Below are 19,143 nucleotides of genomic sequence, written 5' to 3'. Positions count from 1 at the left end.
TTGGTGACTCAGATGGTAAAGAATCTGCCTGCAATGTGCAAGACTCAGGTTTGACCCCTGGGTAGGGAAGATTCTCTGGAGAAGAGAATGACAACCCATTCCAGTATTCTTACCTGAAGAATTCCATGGACAGAGAAGCCTGGAGGGCTACAATCCTTGGGGTCACAAAGAGTTGGACCCCACTGAGCGACTAACACCAACCCCACCCTCTGAAAATGGATCTGCTAAATGAACAAGGACTGGAGTGTAACTCACTGAAACCAAAATATCGTCTTTCAATATGTCCCACATGGAACATGCTATTCTGGGATCTTTAATTTTTCAAGGGATGCATATAGGAGCATTGCTCTTGAAGAAAAATCAGTTAAATCATTTTGCTCAAGGGGAATATTTAAAGTACTCTGCATGAATATTTGTGGCTTCTTCTTATACCTTAAATGCCTTCTGCTGTGGGATTAGATTCTCTCTTCTTTACATGCCAAATGTAATTCTGTAAGTGATGGAAAACACTGTCCTGTGCAGACAGCCTCATAACCCTTTTGCAGGTGCAGGAAAAGTCACTTAGCAGTCCCTAGGCAAGATTACTAGAGTGGGTTGCCATTCCCTTTTCCAGGGGATTTTCCCAACCTAGGAACCGAACCTGGATCTCCTGCACTGCAGGCAGATTCTTTACCGTGGAGCCACCACGGAAGCCCAATATTGTAAAGTAATTAGCCTCCAATTAAAATTTTTTAAAAAGTAGTCATTTTAAAGCCTGAAAGATGCATTATTTTTATTCAAACTCAGGATGTACTTTAGTGACCAGAATTGAGAAGGTGCTAAATGAGCATCAATCAGGTGGATTTTTGGCTATCATTTAAAAAGTGGAATAAATTTAAAAATTTAGTATCCTTAGAGTAAAATTTTGTGCTTGATAACAGTTTTTTCTACATGGAAAAAAAGATGCCATGTTCCAGATTTTAAAAAATGAATGGAAAGGACAAAAAAATAGTAAAGTATAATAGATTATTGTTCATACTTATAAAGCACTTTGTATCACTTAGAAATTAAAGAATAATGCCTTAAAGTCTAGACTTAACCTAAAATGCTGGTGATTTGCTATTTCACATTAAAGAAGGGAGAAGTTGGTCTGAGGATATAACTGTTGATGTGGGCAATAAAAAATCTGCTCTAAGATACTACACTGTTAGTATTTAACTGAAAACTTACCTACTTAATTTCAACCCCGAGTAACTTAAATAATTTATAGGAAGTCAAAAGCCTTCATCTATTGAACCATTGAACTATTATGGCTGTTAAAAAGTATAAAGTTGATTTAATCATATTTTCCTTCATACTTCAAAAAAGTATCCTAACTGTTGTACCTTAAGATTTCCACTGAGCTTTTTTAAAATGTAACTTTTATGAGGTAAGAAAGAAGTTGTTTTAGAATCATTTACTCTTTAATGAGACAATCATTTTAAGTTTTGACACAGAAAATGTGAGCAGTATAATTTCAGAAAAAATCTTAGTTGATCAGATTACTGTCAATTTATAATGATGATTGCCCTAGGTAAATAGATCATACTTTTTATTTCTTCTCACCCATCTTTTTCTTCTTAGTTCCAATTCCTGTGGTATGGTAAGCATGCATACTTTCATCTCTTTAGTTTCCTTATGAATCACTAGTTTTTTCAGGTTTAGAGGGATCCTCTTCCCTGCCTTTGACACGCAGGATTAGTTGAGGGGTTTAAGTCAGTTTAAAATGAGCTTTTGCTCACTAAGGCTCCAGGTCATTAAGGCTTTTTTGTTTTAGCTTCCTTACCCTACAATGGCTGAATTTAGCACTTGGTTTTCAATATTATATAGTAAGAAATGACAAGTTGCTCTTGACCATTTCTTAAGCCAAAATTCCTTACATTTAGATAATTAAAGGTTCATAAAATGAAGATTTACTATTTCTTCATTGCTTGCTGGTACAGCTATAGTTTGTTTTACTCGCAAGTTTATACATATCCCTAATGTTTTCAAGTGCCTTAATTGTTTAATATCTCTGGCTTCAAAGGTTTCTAGGAAAAGATATGCTTACCTCACATTTTTGTGTCTCCCTCAGTAGTGACAGTCTGGTACTGCATGAAAAATGTTATTATGGTGCCATGGCTGTTAGTTTCTAATGAGTGCTATTAGACTAGATTCAGTTGAAAATATTTAGAATTTCCATTCTCTGAAAGTGGTAAAAATTGGCTACAATACCATAATCATCATTTACCTAGATAGGAATACCTTTGCTTTGCTTTGCTAAGTCACTTCAGTCATGTCCGACTCTGCAACCCTATGGACTGTAGCCCACCAGGCTCTTCTATCCATGGGATTCTCCAGGCAAGAATACCGGAGGGGGTGGCCGTTTCCTTCTCCAAGGAAACCTTGACACACAATAATGTTAACATTGTATCTATTTTTGTGTAAACATAGCTGACGAAGCCTCTCATCTCTGTAATTTTGAATTCTGCTCTAACAGAATCATAATATGCCTTTAGATTTTACAAGAGACTTACAACAGAACTCACAGCCTTTTCCCCTCTTCCTTCAGGAGTTTAGTATCTTGAGTTAGTAATAATGTGTTTTGTTTTGTTTTGTTTTTTTAACTCTAGAAGCTATATAGAAACCTTTTCAGATTTTTCATCTGATTTATTCACATGGACTATAGTACAACTAAAATCCCTTATTCTACATTACAGGCATTTGCTGCACAGGCAGACTGCTGAATACAGATAATTTTATTTCAGTTAATAACTGCAGAATATATACTGAACTGATTTAAAACAAATCTACATGTTTGCTGGGAACAAAAGAATTCTAATAAGTTCATACAAAGTACGTGTTAGCATTCACATGAAATGTTCTTTATAATGGAATTTTAGTGGTGCTTTCTATAAATGCTTCAAGAGCATTATGACGAGAAACATCAACCAGAAGGTAAATCCACCGTATTAAGGTATCAGAAGCTCTCAGGTTAGATCAGACACCTTGTGTGAGTTTCCACAGACAGAAGGTACAGGGATGTGGTTTCATGTATGAGGGAACAAACCACTGGTTGTCGGTGGGGATGGCAGCTGCTGAATCAGAAGCAGGTGAACAGGATGCAGGGAGCACCACAGAGTCACAGGGACAAAATACAGGACAAGTCTACAGTCAGGACATGTGCTCTGTGGTCCCCACTCTGACAGCCTGGCTCCTGGGCTCTGCTCTGGAGGGTGGACCCTCTGGTGGAGGCGCCGCCTCCCTGAGTCCCTCCAGCCCTGGGGGTGGGAGCAGCTTCCTGCCTTTGATAACCCCTGGGTTGTCTCACACACCACCATTTTGCCCTTACTGCTTTTTTCTCCCTCTTTTATCATCTGCGTAACTAATTCCCTGCATGGAACTCCCTCTCCCGCGGTGGGGTTCTGTTTTCCTAACCAATCCTCACTGATACAGGAGGGTGAGCACAGAAGACCACGGAACCGGGGAGCAACGGGGCATTTCAATTGGTAAAGGGGCTGCACTGGGCGTGTGATACTGACAACTTCTTGAGACCAGACCCTGTTGTTTTTTCTGTTTGACTGAACCTAACAAATAAACCAAGTGTTGGAAATCATCAGCTCTCCTAGTCAGCTTCCACACAGCGTAATCCTTTAACTAGGAATCACTGGTGCTCACTATGGTCACCTGCTGTCTCCTCCTACCCTGAATGCCACCAAAGTATTCAGAACCATCCAGAAGCTCAGGATGGGAGAGCACCCGCTCTACCAGCAAAGATCCAGATCATGGCCTCACTCTGTGTATAATGAACTGGTCTGAAAATCAAGGCAAAAAATATATGCTGATTCCCCAAAACCTCTTTAAAAACTAGTTGTGTGTTTTTCAGATAACCCATATCACATTGCAGCATTTTGTTTGTCCAATTCTGTAAATGCTAACATTACAATTGTATGGACTTTGAGATCAAAATGTGATAATACTTTGAAAGTTCTCTTGAAAATGAGAGCAAGCACAACATGTCAAACATCTTAGGTTGATTTTATAATTAATCTCCATTAGATACAAACATTAGTCCCTATTTTGAAAAATTTTGCAACATACTTTTAGTAAATGAGCAAGTCACATTTTACACCATGGGTAAAATCTAAAAATTCTCCAATAAATCATAGTCAAAGTTGTCTGTTAGCAGTCATGATCTTGGAATGGAAGATCTGTTACCTCATCCCAAAAAGCAATGAAATCTTGCATGTCCACCATCACTTCACCCTCTGATGGCAGCTGAGTGCTGACCTGTGGTATTTCATCAAGTAATAAAAAATTCTACAGAAACGAGGGAAAAAACAGATTGTTAAACTGCAGGAAGAAAGCACAAACAAAAACAATTGCTTTCCTGGGATCTGCAAACTTTGAACAGTCTAAATACTGTTTTGCTAAAAAGTATTAGTTCACATCAGAACATATTATGCAATACATGAGACACTGGTTCAATTCCTGGGTCAGGAAGATCCGCTGGAGAAGGGTTAGTCTACCCACTCCAGTATTCTTGGGCTTCCCTTATGGCTCAGCTAGTAAAGAATCCATCTGCAATGCAGGAGACCTGGGTTTGATCCCTGGGTTGGGAAGATGTCCTGGAGAAGAGAAAGGCTACCCATTCCAGTATTCTGGCCTGGAGAATTCCACAGACTGTATAGTCCATAGGGTTGCAAAGAGTCAGACACAACTGAACAACTTTCACTTTCACTCAGAACATATTAAATAATGTATAGAACAAAATATTACATAATTACTATTATTACATGATTAATAATTACTATTATTACAGCTCATGGTATATATCAATATAATCATATAATATAGTGTATTTGTTGTTGCTCAGTCACTAAGTCATGTCTGACTCTCTGCAATCCCATGGATTGCAGCACTCCAGGATCCCCTGTCCATCACTATCTCCAAGAGTTTGCTCAGACTCATATCTGTTGAGTCAGCGATGCTATCCAGCCATCTCATCCTCTTTCATCCCCTTCTCCTCTTGCCCTCAATCTTTCCCAGCATCAGGGTCTTTTCCAATGAGTTGGCTCTTGGCATTAGGTGGCCAAAGTATTGGAGCTTCAGCATCAGACCTTCCAATGAATACTCAGGGTTGATTTCCTTTAGGATTGGCTGGTTTGATCTCCTTGCAGTCCAAGGGGCTCTCAAGAGTCTTCTCCAACACCACAGTTCAAAAGCATCAAATCTTCCATTCTCAGCCTTCTTTATGGTCCAACACTCACATCCATACATGACTAGTGGAAAAACAATAGCTTTGACCATAGGGAACATTATTGGTAAAGTAATGTCTCTGCTTTTTAATACACTGTATAGGATTGTCATAGCTTTTCTTTGAAGGAGCAAGGGTCTTTGAATTTCATGGCTGCAATCAGCACTTGCAGTGATTTGGAGCCCAAGAAAATAAAGTCTGTTTCTGTTTCCATTGTTTCCCCATCTATTGCCATGAAGTAATGGGATGAGATGCCATGATTGTAGTTTTCTGAATGCTGAGGTTTAAGTCAGCTTTTTCACTCTCCTCTTTCACCTTCATCAAGAGGCTCTTTAGTTCCTCTTCCCTTTCTGCCATAAGGATGGTGTCATCTGCATGTCTGAGGTTATTGATATCTCTCCCAGCAATCTTGATTCCAGCTTGAGCTTCATCCAGCCCTGCATTTCTCATGATGTACTTTGCATATAAGTTAAAAAGGCAAGGTTACACTATACAGCCTTCATGTACTCCTTTCACAATTTGGAACCAGTCCATTATTCGATGACCAGTTCTAACTGTTGCCTCTTGACTTGCATACAAGTTTGACAGGAGACAGGTAAGGTGGTTTGATATCCCCATCTCTTTCATGATTTTCCACAGTTTGTTGTGATCCACACAGTTGAAGGCTTTAGAGTAGTCAGTGAAGCAGTAGCAGATGTTTTTCTGGAATTCTCTTGTTTTTCTATGATCCATTGGATGCTAGAAATTTGATCTCTGGTTCCTCTGCTGCCGGGAGCCGGCATACTGCATATTGCATATTGAGTGCAGCACTTTCCACAGCATCATCTTTCAGGATCTGGAATAGCTCAACTGGAATTCTATCACTGCTGGGAGCCAGTGAGGAACTCCGCCCATGACAAAGGTCATGAGGAAAGAGGCTCGGCACACGCAAAGGCGGGATCGAGCCTCAGGAGTCCCCCTGGAAATTCTTGAGCATTTACACCCAAAACCAGAGTCTGCCTACTTTCTGCTTTGTGCTTTCACCTACACCTCTGACTTTACGGGGGGCTGTCCCCCACTACCTCTCTGAAAAAAGTTAGCTTACAGCTCCAGTTAATAATTCCTGGGTGTGACAGTGTTTAACCTACAAACTCCTTTGGAAATCCTCTAGCCTGCCTGAATAGGTTTTTCCGGCCACATGTGATTGTTCAGAGCCTCCCAACTGTGAGAGGCAGGAGATGTTCTAAACTGTGTAAACACAGATTCTTTTGAATAGTTAAAAGATTGATTAGAAATTGTATTGGTGAAGGGATTTTCACTTTTTGGGCCAATGTTTGCTGCTAAGTTTCCATATCCCTTACCTGCTGTGTCCCTGGCAGTGTATTGATTAATATAGTTGGTATAAATAGTAGCTTTAATGTTTGTAACCTGGGACCCTTGAGTTAATTCTTTTTCTTGTTATAGCCCACCACACCTTTGCTCTGTAGGAATGCAACTTTATCTAATGCTTTTGGAGGGTGGCTCCTGACCAGTCACCTTTAGAGAAAAATAAGTTTTCTGAAGAAAAGGTCTTAAAATGTTAACAGGCCTCCGGGCCAGAAGATGATGCAAATCACCTAAGCTTTTGCATATGATAAGTCTGCAGGAAGAAAGCCTGGCTTGCTGCCTGACTCTACCCCTTCCCCCATTTTCCTCTATGCATAACTTAAGGTATAAAAACTACTTTGGAAAATAAAGCGCGGGGCCTTGTTCACCGAAACTTGGTCTCACCATGTCGTTCTTTCTCTTACCTTCTGGCTGAATTATTCAGCCTCTTTTCTCCACTGAATTTCCTCACTGAGCTATCCTTATTTCAGCCTCTTTTCTCCACTGAATTTCCTCACTGAGCTATCCTCATTCTATTACTCTTTATATCCTTAATTAACGTTTAATTAAGCAAGTGTTTCCTGATCCTCGCCTATGCCGTCTCTCCTTCGAATACCCTGGATCAGCCGGGGCTGGTCCCCGGCACTCTGCCTTTTCTAAATCCAGCTTGGATCTGGAACTTCTTAATTCACATAATGGTGGGAATTATAAATGTGAAAAGAAGAGGGCAGCTAGAGAGAGAAGATTAAGCAGTAAATAAAGAGGGGACAGGGATGAAAAGGCAGATGCAAAAGGTGGCTCAGACATCAACAAGCAAAACATCTGTGGGGGAAAGAACTCATTTTTGAACACAGAGAATTAAGTGAATCTGAGGCCAGTCTTTCTGTCCAAGCAGCAGGGAGCTCTCAGCAAGTTCCTCCCCTCCCAGCCCAGAGAGGAATCTTACACCCCAGGACTGTGCACAGTCACTGCCTGGTCACTGGGGTTAGCACAGGAGATGCACTCTGTTTGCTTCTCCTGCTTTTAGACATTTTAATCACTCTGCAGGCATCACTACACAAGAGCCCTGTGCTACTGCTACTTATATATACTACTGCCCCTCCATGAAAACCAGTCTTACGGTATCTGTAACTCACTCTACCTATGAACAGAAGTGGGCACCTACAACATTCTGGGAAGACTGCCAGCTTTGGCACTGAGAGAGTTAAATATCTCCTAATTGGAACACAGTGACACCAAACAAAAGGGCATTTTACAAAAAATCCACCTACAACTGAAAGCAATTATTTGTCCCCAAACCTTGATTCTTCGGATGCTGACAACGGCCTCTGACACTTTCTCAATGGCCATGGGGAAGTAGGGGGTGCTCGAAAACCTCAGAGCCTCAAACAGCATCACCACCACAAACACTTGGCTGGCTGTGATCAGGTTGTCAAGGAGCTCATTGGTGATGAAGGTGACAAAAATTATAATTTTGCTGACAGCCAAACATGATGCCAAATTCATTCCCCTAAGGTAGGAAATTCTCAGAATCTTGGAAATGTCCTTCCTGAAAAAGAGAATAGGAAAGAGGTTTTAAAAGAAGCATCGACATCCAAGGCACGAATTCAAGTCCTCACATGGAGACACTGCACGCCTGGGGCTCCGTCCCAACACCAGGACGCACACTTCATCACCACTTCACTTCCAACTAAATAGCGGCTTCACGTCACCCTTTTAAACACTGTGGGTCAACTGGACTGGGTTTGAACATTCTTTCAACAAACATTCATAACCACAAGTCCTGGACCAGGCTCCCCGCTAATGACAGAAAGACACAGTCCGTCCCCTCCAGGAGCTCATGAATTTGTGGGGGAAGAGAATAAAACACCCCAAAATTGTGAGGCACCAAGACATTAGACAGAGACAGGCACCATGGCCCCTATGGAAGCACATGTCCTGGGTGTTGGAAATAGTGCTGCAATGAGCCTTGAGGGACATGTGTCTTTTTGAATTTTGGTTTTCTCAGGGCATATGCCCAGTAGAGGGATGGCTGGGTCATATGGCAGATTTATTCCTAGTTTTCTAAGGAATCTCCAGCCTCTTTTCCATAATAGCTGTGCCAATTTGCACTCCTACCACAGAGCAGGAGGGTACTGTTTGTAGACTTTTTGTTGATGGCCATGCCTACCAGTGTGAGGTGATACTTCACTGTAGTCTTTTTTTCTTCTTCTTTTTTTTTTTTTTCTAATTTTTTTTATACTTTTAGACGGCCGAGGCGCCGAGCCAGGCGGCAGAGAAGCGGCAGGCGGCTGCGTCGCGGGCGGTGTCTGCGCGGCTGCGGCCCGGCCGGCGGCTGCGGCGACTCCGGTCCCGTCCGCGCCGGCCCCCGCCCCCTCCCCTCCCCTTCCCCAGGAGCACCTTCACTGTAGTCTTGATTTGTATTTCTCTAAGAAAGAATGATGTTGAGAATTTTTTCACGTGTTTATTGTCTATCTGTATGTCTTCAGAAGCGTATATAATTTTTCCTTTAAGAAGATGGTAATGGAACAGCAGGTTAAAATGACATATCCCCTCTTCCACTTAACCCTCCTGCCACATGTGAGGTGTGGAGTTCATAGTATTTAAGTTCATCTTCATTTGAAAACTTGGTAAGCCTTCCAATTTCAGTCAATAAAAATAGGGGGGAAAGTACAAAAATATGGTGTGATATGTATAAAAACGTACCTTCTTAATCTGGTAATAAGGTCTATAAATGACTGTCCCCAAGCATACATTTTTACTGTTCTGATGCCAGTTATAACTTCACTCATGGTCCTGATCCTGTCATCTGTGAAAGCTGTGGTCTTACTCCTGAGGGAATAGACGTGAGAGATGAGACTTAATGACCACAGCCCAACTTTCCAGCAGCAGCAGCAGCAGGAGGGGGCAAAGGGAGGGACCAGGGATCGATGATTCCCTACAGCTCTTCTGTGCTGACATCACAGGCAGGTCCTTCTCAAAGTGAAAATGGAGAAAAAGACTTCTAGAAGTCAACCATTCAGCCTAATTCAAGGAGTAACTTGGGAACTTGCAGTACTGGCTGAGGAAGACCCAAAGTCAGTCAGGTATAAACTCTCTGCCCAAGGAGGTCGCAGCTGGGCAGGGAAGGCAGAAAGACACTGAATCTAATGGGAAGACAGTGTCTGTGCTGTGATAAAATAGGAGAGAAGTTCTGGGAAGCAGAAAAGATGGGACTGTTAATTCTACCAGGAAAGCAGAACAAGAAGAAATTCAGAGACCTGGTAGCACTGGAACAGGGCCTCGAAGGATGAGGGACATCTCTTCACAGCAGACAGGAAAGGAAATTGCAAATAGACAAAAATATCACATGTAAAGTCATTAAAAAAAAAAAGAAGAAGAGAAATTTCAAGAAAAAAAAAAAAAAACTTCAAAGAGCACAACACCTCCACCACCTGACAGCCTGGACAAATGACCCACCTCCAACCCTCTGGGACCTGCTTCAGGTCTATCTCTTCGCCATTAGGTCCTTCATCACCAGTGACTGTTCTATCACATATTCTGCTGGGACTGTGGGGCTTTACTAAGACATAGTTAATTAAGATTGACCTTGTCCTTGAGGCACTTATAAGTTAATGGAAACACTGAATTAAAAACAAAACATGAGAATAGATACCTGAAAATTGCTCTAGCATAAGAATAACAAAAACACATGTAGCTAAATTTGAGCCTATAGGATTATTACTATTTAATAAAGTTTACAAAACGTCAATGTAGGTACATTCTGCTCAAGGACACTCCACTTACTCAGCTATGGTAGTGGGAGGAGCCAGTGAGTGCCATCTCCTTTCCCTCTTCAAGATCAGCCTTCAGCTTAAGGCTGGAGCCTCCACCTGCAAAGCCTGAAGGGTCTACAATGCACTCAAAGAAGAGACCAGAGAAGGCATTGGTTTTGTTTTTGAACACAAGCATCGAGCAGATGCTGCATGTTACTAAGCACTTATCACCTATTTTTTAAACCAGTGTTTCTCTTACCAGAGTGATGAAAACAACATCCCGAAGCAGCTTTGCAAAAGCAGAAGAATGATGAGAACCGCCATCGCAGCAAGACACGACATTCCTATTTCCATCCAGAGCAGGGCGGTCACTGTGACAGCCTGCAGTGGCCCCACCCACAGATAGTGAAGAACATCCTCACTGTTAAAGAGAAAGACAAGCCTTCTCAGGACTGCATACAATATAACAATATAGTAAGGACACAGTGTAGAAACAATCTGCTCTGAAGGAACAGACAGGAATTTAAACAGAAATTATCTCAGTGAGTTTTACACCTGCTGAAGCAGAAATCCAAGCTTCCACCCCAGATCACGCTGTTCTGGGGCAGCACAGGGCCAGCCTCAGGGACATCCAGGGAGAACCCGACCAGCACCACTGATGGATGATGTTGATTTTATCCACAACACAGATGAACTCAGGGCTTCCCCAACTCTCTCTGTCCCAAAATTCAGCCCCATCTCCCCAGAAGAGCCTATATTATGGTACTTACCACACTTCCGACAACTGCTTGTACATTTACCTTTTGGACAGGCTGTGGCCTTTCCACGGCAGAAATTAAGGCTTATTCATCCTTCAAATTGAATAGAGGCCTTACGTCATGTTTCATGAGTGAATAATTGAAGGAGAAGTGAAAGTGTTAGTCGCTTAGTCATGTCCGACTCTTTGCGACCCCATGGATTATAGCCCACCAGGCTCCTCTGTCCATGGAATTATCCTGGCATGATAACTGGAGCGGGGTACCATTTCCTTCTCCAGGGAATGTTCCTGACCCCAGGGATCAAACCCGGGCCTCTTGCATTGCAGGTGGACTCCAGCTCTTACCTGGAGCTACCAGGTAAGGCCCCAAACTTAAAGGCCAGGATCATCCAGGAAAGAGAACTGTTCTATGCAGATCTGTCCAACAGCTGCAACACCCTGGAATTGTGATCTATTCATAAGGTAAGTGTGAAATGGGTATGATGGGACAGCAGAGAGGAGGTTGTGCAAAGCTGGAGACCACTCACTTGGCATTATTCCTCCATGGCTCCCTATGCAGCAGCACTGAACAGGGGGCAGGAGAAGGAACAATCCCTGCCCACCAGGCCTTCATCATGCAGAGGAGAAGGAAGACAATTCAGGCAGCAACACTGACACCACATGCCAAGAAGGGCCACTACGAAACTTCTATGGAGGACCTCTACTAACACTAATCAAGCTGTCCCAGAACACTACTGCCTGCCTATTACTGAAGTATATTGCAGACAATGTCAGAAAAACAAACTTCTCATGTACAGGACAAAACATATTATCACATCTAAGCTGCACACAGAGGAAATGAGCGTTGGATAAAGAGAACCCTTGTCTTATGTCCTCAACAGAACACTGACGGACACCAAACCCTGGCACCTGGCATCCCAATAAGCTAAATCCAGTAAGAAGAAGGACGGGAAATGGAAGATGATCCCTCAGGGGCAGTTCACCTGATCAAACCTGTTCACATCGTTGGACAGCAGGTTGACTATCTGGCCTGTGGTGGTCTTCCCCATGGCTGAGCTACTCAGGCACAGTGACTGAAATGAGAGAAAGAAACAGAGACTCGATTCCTACAGTGATACCAAGTCAGTCTGAGAACTTAGCAAAATGGAGTGCATTTTCATGGGGTCTTGTGTGGTGTCAGGACGAGCAGGATGATGCCTGACAGCAGGGCTTTGGGGACCCATGTTCATCCTTAAACGATTCAATGTGGTGGCAGCCCTGCTTACAAGGACAGCAAAAGGAGGAGCAGGAGACAGAAGCAAAACCCTCCACTCTGTTTCTCAATGAACTTGGACCTGTCCGAAGGATAAGTGAATGTAGGTTTAGACTAAGTAAACTAAGTAATTTTCAGCCAAAACCTAAACAGCATATTAAAAAGCAGAGACATCATTATGCCAACAAAGGTCCATATAGTCAAAGCTATCTTCTTTCCAGTAGTCATGTACTGATGTGAGAGCTGGACCATAAAGAAGGCTGAGCACCGAAGAACTGATGCTTTTGAAATGTGGTTCTAGAGAAGACTCTTGAGAGTCCCCTGGACAGCTAGGAGATCCAACCACTCAATCCTAAAGAAAATCAACCCTGAATACTCATTGTAAGGACCGATACTGAAACAAGCTCCAACAGTGTGGCTGCCTGATGCCAAGAGCCAACTCATTGGCAAAGACCCTAATGCTGGGAAAGATTAAGGGCAGGAGGAGGAGGGGGCAACAGAGGATGAGATAGTTGGATGGCATCCTCAACTTAATGGACATGAGTTTGCCCAAACTCCGAGAGATAATAAAGGACAGGGAAGGCTGGTGTGCTGGAGTCCATGGGGTCACAAAGAGTTGGACAGGACTTAGTGACTAAACAACAACAAGATGAAAGTGGAGAGGCCGCCTTAAGGAAAGAGATTAGGGGACCTGGACTATAAATCTGGTCGGCCATTGATACCAGGTATGACACCATTTAAACACTTTGGTCTTAGTTTCCTCATTCTAAAACTGATCAGTATAACAGTCAAAATACTAATCCTGTGAGGAACCTGTGTTCTTAACGCCAGTCTGCTGACTTTACAAAAAAAAAAAAACAAACTGTGCTGTACAATCCCTTGATTTGACAAAAAGCTCAGAAAAATTCCCTAGAACTGAGAAACCTGACAGACCACCTTGAGCAATTTCAACAGACCATCAGCTGGAGCCATGGATCCAAACAAAATATCACGGTTCATAAATTCTTTCTATTTAGTCTTCAAGTTAAACAGAAAAATCAATGCTCAAGAGAAAATGTAAAATGATGTAGCCACAATGGAAGAGAACATGGCATTTCCTCAAAAACCAAACATGAAATTAGTACACAGCACAACAATTTCATTTCCCAGAATGTACCCAGAATAACTTAGAGCATGAATTTGACTGGTCATTTGTGCACCCTGTTGATAGCACCATTATGTACAACAGTCAAAAGGTAGAAACAACTCAAATGTCCACTAACAGATAAATAGATACCCAATCAGTCAGTCAGTACTCAAACTCAAGTCCATCAAGTCGGTGATGCCATCCAACCATCTCATCCTCTGTCATCCCCATCTCCTCCTGCCTTCAATCTTTCCTATACTCAGGGTCTTTTCAATGAATCAGTTCTTTGCATCAGGTGGCCAAAGTATTGGAGTTTCAGCTTCAGTATCAGTCCTTTCAATGAATATTCAGGACTGATTTCCTTTAGGATGGACTGGTTGGATCTCCTTGCAGTCCAAGGGACTCTCAAGAGTCTTCTCCAACACCACAGTTCAAAAGTATCAATTCTTCAGTGCTCAGCTTTCTTTCATCCAAACATGACTAATGGAAAAACCATAGCTTTGACTAGAGGGACCTTTGTTGGCAAAGTAATGTCTCTGCTTTTTAATATGCTGTCTACGTTGATCATAGCTTTTCTTCCAAGGAGTAAGGATCATTTAATTTCATGGCTGCAGTCACCATCTGCAGTGATTTTGGAGCCAAAAAAAAAAATAAAATCTCTCACTCGTTCCATTGTTTTCCCATCCATTTGCTATGAAGTGATGGGATTGGATGCCATGATCTTAATTTTCTGAATGTTGAGTATTAAACCAACTTTTTCACTCTCCTCTTTCATCAAGAGGCACTTTAGTTCTTCGCTTTCTCCCATAAGGGTAGTGTCATCTGCATATCTGAGGTTATTGATATTTAACCTGGCAATCTTGATTCCAGCCTGTGCTTCATTCAGCCTGGCATTTCTCATGACGTGCTCTGCATATAAGTTAAAAGAGCAGGGTGACAATATACAGCCTTGATGTACTCCTTTCCCAATTTGGAACCAGTCTGTTGTTGTTCCATGTCTGCTTCTAACTATTGCTTACAGATTTCTGAGGAGGCAGGTCAAGTGGTCTACTATTCCCATATCTTCAAGAATTTTCCACAGTTTGTGGTAATCCACACAGTCAAAAGCTTTGGCATAGTCAATAAAGTAGAAGTAGATGTATTTCTGGAACTCTCTTGCTTTTTCGATGATCCAACAAAGGCCGGCAATTTGATCTCTGGTCCCTCGGCCTTTTCTAAATTCACCTTGAACATTTGGAAGTTCAAGTTCACGTACTCTTGAAGCTTGGCTTGGAGAATTTTGAGCATTACTTTGCTAGCGTGTGAGATGAGTGAAATTGTGGGGTAGTTTGAACATTCTTTAGCATTCTCTTTCTTTGGGATTGGAATGAAAACTGACCTTTTCCAGTCCTGTGGCCACTGCTGAGTTTTCCGAATTTGCTGGCATATTGAGTGCAGCACTTTCACAGCATCATCTTTTAGGATTTGAAATAGTTCGCTTGGAATTCCATCACCTCCACTAGCTTTGTTCATAGTGGTGCATTCTAAGGCCCACTTGACTTCACATTCCAGGATGTCTGGCTCTCGTCCAGTGATCACACCATCGTGGTTATCTGGGTCATGAAGATCTTTTTTGTATATTTCTTCTAGATTGATTATATTCTTTGCAACCAAAGATGGAGAAGCTCTATACAGTCAGCAAAAACAAGACCGGGAGCTGTGGCTCAGATCATGAACTCCTTATTGCCAAATTTAGACTTAAAAGAAAGTAGAGAAAACAACTAGTCCATTCAGGTATGACCTAAATCAAATTCCTTATGATTATACAGTGGAAGTGAGAAATAGATTTAAGGGACTAGATCTGATAGAGTGCCTGATGAACTATGGATGAAGGTTTGTGACATTGTACAGGAGACAGGAATCAAGACCATCCCCATGGAAAAGAAATGCAAAAAAGCAAAATGGCTGCCTGAGGAGGCCTTACAAATAGCTGTGAAAGGAAAAGAAGCAAAAAGCAAAGGAGAAAAGGAAAGATATAAGCATCTGAATGCAGAGTTCCAGAGAAGAGCAAGGAGAGATAAGAAAGCCTTCCTCAGCAATCAATGCAAAGAAATAGAGGAAAACAACAGAATGGGAAAGACTAGAGATTTCTTCAAGAAAATTAGAGATACCAAGGGAACATTTCATGCAAAGATGGGCTCAATAAAGGACAGAAAGGGTATGGACCTAACAGAAGCAGAAGATATTAAGAACAGGTGGAAAGAATACACAGAAGAACTGTACAAAAAAGGTCTTCATGACCAAGATAATCATGATGGTGTGATCACTCACCTAGAGCCAGACATCCTGGAATGTGAAGTCAAGTGGGCCTTAGAAAGCACCACGATGAACAAAGCTAGTGGAGGTGATGGAATTCCAGTTGAGCTATTTCAAATCCTGGAAGAAGATGCTGTGAAAGTGCTACACTCAATATGCCAGCAAATTTGGAAAACTCGGCAGTGGCCACAGGACTGGAAAAGGTCAGTTTTCATTCCAAACCCAAAGAAAGGCAATGCCAAAAAATGCTCAAACTACCACACAATTGCACTCTTCTCACACGCTAGTAAAGTAATGCTCAAAATTCTCCAAGCCAGGCTTCAGCAATATGTGAACCATGAACTTCCAGATGTTCAAGCTGGTTTTAGAAAAAGCAGAGGAACCAGAGATCAAATTGTCAACATTTGCTGGATCATTGAAAAAGCAAGATAGTTTCAGAAAAACATCTATTTCTGCTTTATTGACTATGTAAAAACATTTGACTGTGTGGATCAGAATAAACTGTGGAAAATTCTTAAAGAGATGGGAATACCAGACCACCTGACCTGCCTCTTGAGAAACCTATATGCAGATAAGGAAGCAACAGTTAGAACTGGACATGGAACAACAGACTGGTTCCAAATAGGAAAAGGAGTACGTCAAGGCTGTATATTGTCACCCTGCTTATTTAACTTCTATGCAGAGTACATCATGAGAAACACTGGGCTGGAAGAAACACAAGCTGTAATCAAGTTTGTTGGGAGAAATACCAATAACCTCAGATATGCAGATGACACCATCCTTATGGCAGAAAGTGAAGAGGAACTAAAAAGCCTCTTGATGAAAGTGAAAGAGGAGAGTGAAGAAGTTGGCTTAAAGCTCAACATTCAGAAAACTAAGATCATGGCATCTGGTCCCATCACTTCATAGGAAATAGATGGGCAAACAGTGTCAGACTTTATTTGTGGGGGCTCCAAAGTCACTGCAGATGGTGACTGCAGCCATGAAATTAAAAGATGCTTACTCCTTGGAAGGAAAGTTATGACCATTCTAGATAGCATATTCAAAAGCAGAGACATTACTTTGCCAACAAAGGTCCGTCTAGTTAAGGCTATGGTTTTTCCAATGTTCATGTATGGATGTGAGAGTTGGACTGTGAAGAAAGCCGAGTGCTGAAGAATTGATGCTTTTGAACTGTGGTGTTGGAGAAGACTCCTGAGAGTCCCTTGGACTGCAAGGAGATCCAACCAGTCCATTCTAAAGGAGATCAGTCCTGGGTGTTCTTTGCAAGAACTGATGCTAAAGCTGAAACTCCAACACTTTGGCCACCTCATGCGAAGAGCTGACTCACTGGAAAAGACTCTGATGTTGGGAGGGATTGGGGGCAGGAGGAGAAGGGGACGACAGAGGATGAGATGGCTGGATGGCATCACTAATTCAATGGACATGAGTTTGGGTGAACTCCAGGAATTGGTGATGGACGGGGAGGCCTGGCGTGCTGCAATTCATGGGGTCGCAAAGAGTCGGACATGACTGAGCGACTGATCTGATATGATCAATGTAAAAGAAGGTTTTAATGAACAACAAAAGTTCCACAAATACAGCTATGAGATTTAAGTATGAAAACATTGAAAACCAATTTGATAATCAGAATCCATTACAAGCTGAGTGGATATTATGCAACAACCTGTGGATAAAAGTTATCAAAGGCAGCTCTGACCCAATCTCAACACAAAACTTTTCATTATTTACTGGTAAAGTTTGCTTAAATGACAACAACAAAATTGGCCTGATGCAAATAGCAAACCTCTCTAGGAAGGTGTAAATGATCCCAGTTACAAATTTTTAGTTTTCAGAGAACATTCCCAAAATGCTTCTGTTGCTTGAGGGGAGGTACACACCGTGGTACTAAGTGACACTCACCTTGCGGTAGATCATGTGGCACACGGCTACTCTCGGCCTCATCCCCACACGCTGCATGTGGTAGAAGCACAAGTGGTGCAGAACAGCCCACATGAGTACGCAGGCGCTCAGCCCTGCCGCATAGCTGTAGGCTTCGTGCAAAGCGGCAGAATCACTGGGGTCATAGTTTTCAATATAACCAACCATTTTCCCCAAAAACATGGGTTGAACTACTTTGATGCCTTCCTGAAGGAAAAAAACCTTAATTAGAAATACAAGTCATGCTAGTTTTTCTTAACACAAGCTTTACTTTTATTATTAGCATGTTAAAAAGCCATCTTGAAAAAAGGCTACATTCATGGCTAATCTAAAAGAAAAGTACACAGATCCATTATCTCAAAGAAGACAAGCAGACAACAGTTTTAGTTTTAATGTAAGCCAAAATCTTACATTCAAAGACAATAAAGCCTTAGTATTGGGTTGGCCAAAAAGTTCTTTTGCTTTTTAAGTAATAATAAAAGGCACATTTTCACCAAGAATTTTGTTGAACAACCTTTTCAAAGTTCTGTTCCATTACCTTCTTCCATTTTTCAGGCAATTTCCTAATTCCACCTTCCCAAAACTTTGTATCTTTTTGAGGAAAACTTTGTATCTATTTCAGGTGCCTTTCACAGTCTTCCAGAGAATTAAAATTTTCTTCCAGTAATAGAATTTTGTAAAAAAACAAAATACATGGAAATCTGAAGATGCAATGTCTGGTAAACATATAAGATGAGATAGATCCTCCAGGTCAGGCTGTAACAGTTTCTGCCTGGTCATTAAAGAAACATGCGGTCTTACATTATCCTGATGGAAGATAATGCATTTTCTGATGACTAATTTCAGACACTTTTCATCAAGTGCTGCTTTAAGTTGATCTAATTGGGAGAAGTACTCATTTGAATTAACTGTTTGGTTTTCCAGAAGAAGGTCATAATAGAGGACTCCCTTTCACTCCCACAATATACATAACATCAACTTCTCTGGATGAAGACTGGACTTTGGTGTGGGTGGTGGTGGTTCATTTCACCTACCCCATGATCTTTTCTATTCCACATCGGTGTATAGTATCCACTTTTCATCACCCATCACGATTTGTTTTTAAAAAGGAGCATTTTAATAATAGTTACATTTCAGTAGAGAATTGAGTGTGGAAATATGGTCAAGAAGGGATTTTTGCCCCATGCTTAACTTAGATGGAAAACAAACAACAAAGTGATTAACATAAACAAAATGGTAAAATGACTTTTGATGTTTTTTTGGATATTTTGAGAATGTTGGCTATCTCCCACATGATATAACATTGATTGTTCTCAATCAATGTCTGGATTTTATCTCTATCAACTTCTACTATCAACTGGTCTAATCAACTGTGGAACATTATCCACCAAGAAACCTCTAGCACAAAACTTTTCTCCTTTTTTGGCTGTGTTGAGTCTT

General features: G+C 41.6%; 1 protein-coding gene across 1 annotated transcript in view; it reads right to left on the bottom strand.

The window, feature by feature from the left end:
- The window catches only part of LOC113902122 (multidrug resistance-associated protein 4-like), a 78,926-nt gene that overhangs the window by 36,556 nt on the left and 23,227 nt on the right, over positions 1-19,143 (bottom strand). Inside the window, 4 exon segments of the mRNA XM_027557076.1 lie at positions 4,216-4,317; positions 7,898-8,147; positions 9,305-9,430; positions 10,613-10,774. Coding sequence (XP_027412877.1) covers positions 4,216-4,317; positions 7,898-8,147; positions 9,305-9,430; positions 10,613-10,774 — 640 coding nt within the window.

This window comes from Bos indicus x Bos taurus, chromosome 12 (assembly GCF_003369695.1).
Source record: "Bos indicus x Bos taurus breed Angus x Brahman F1 hybrid chromosome 12, Bos_hybrid_MaternalHap_v2.0, whole genome shotgun sequence".
Classification (NCBI taxonomy): Eukaryota; Metazoa; Chordata; class Mammalia; order Artiodactyla; family Bovidae; genus Bos; species Bos indicus x Bos taurus.
This window is presented reverse-complemented; position numbering and strand designations above follow the sequence as displayed.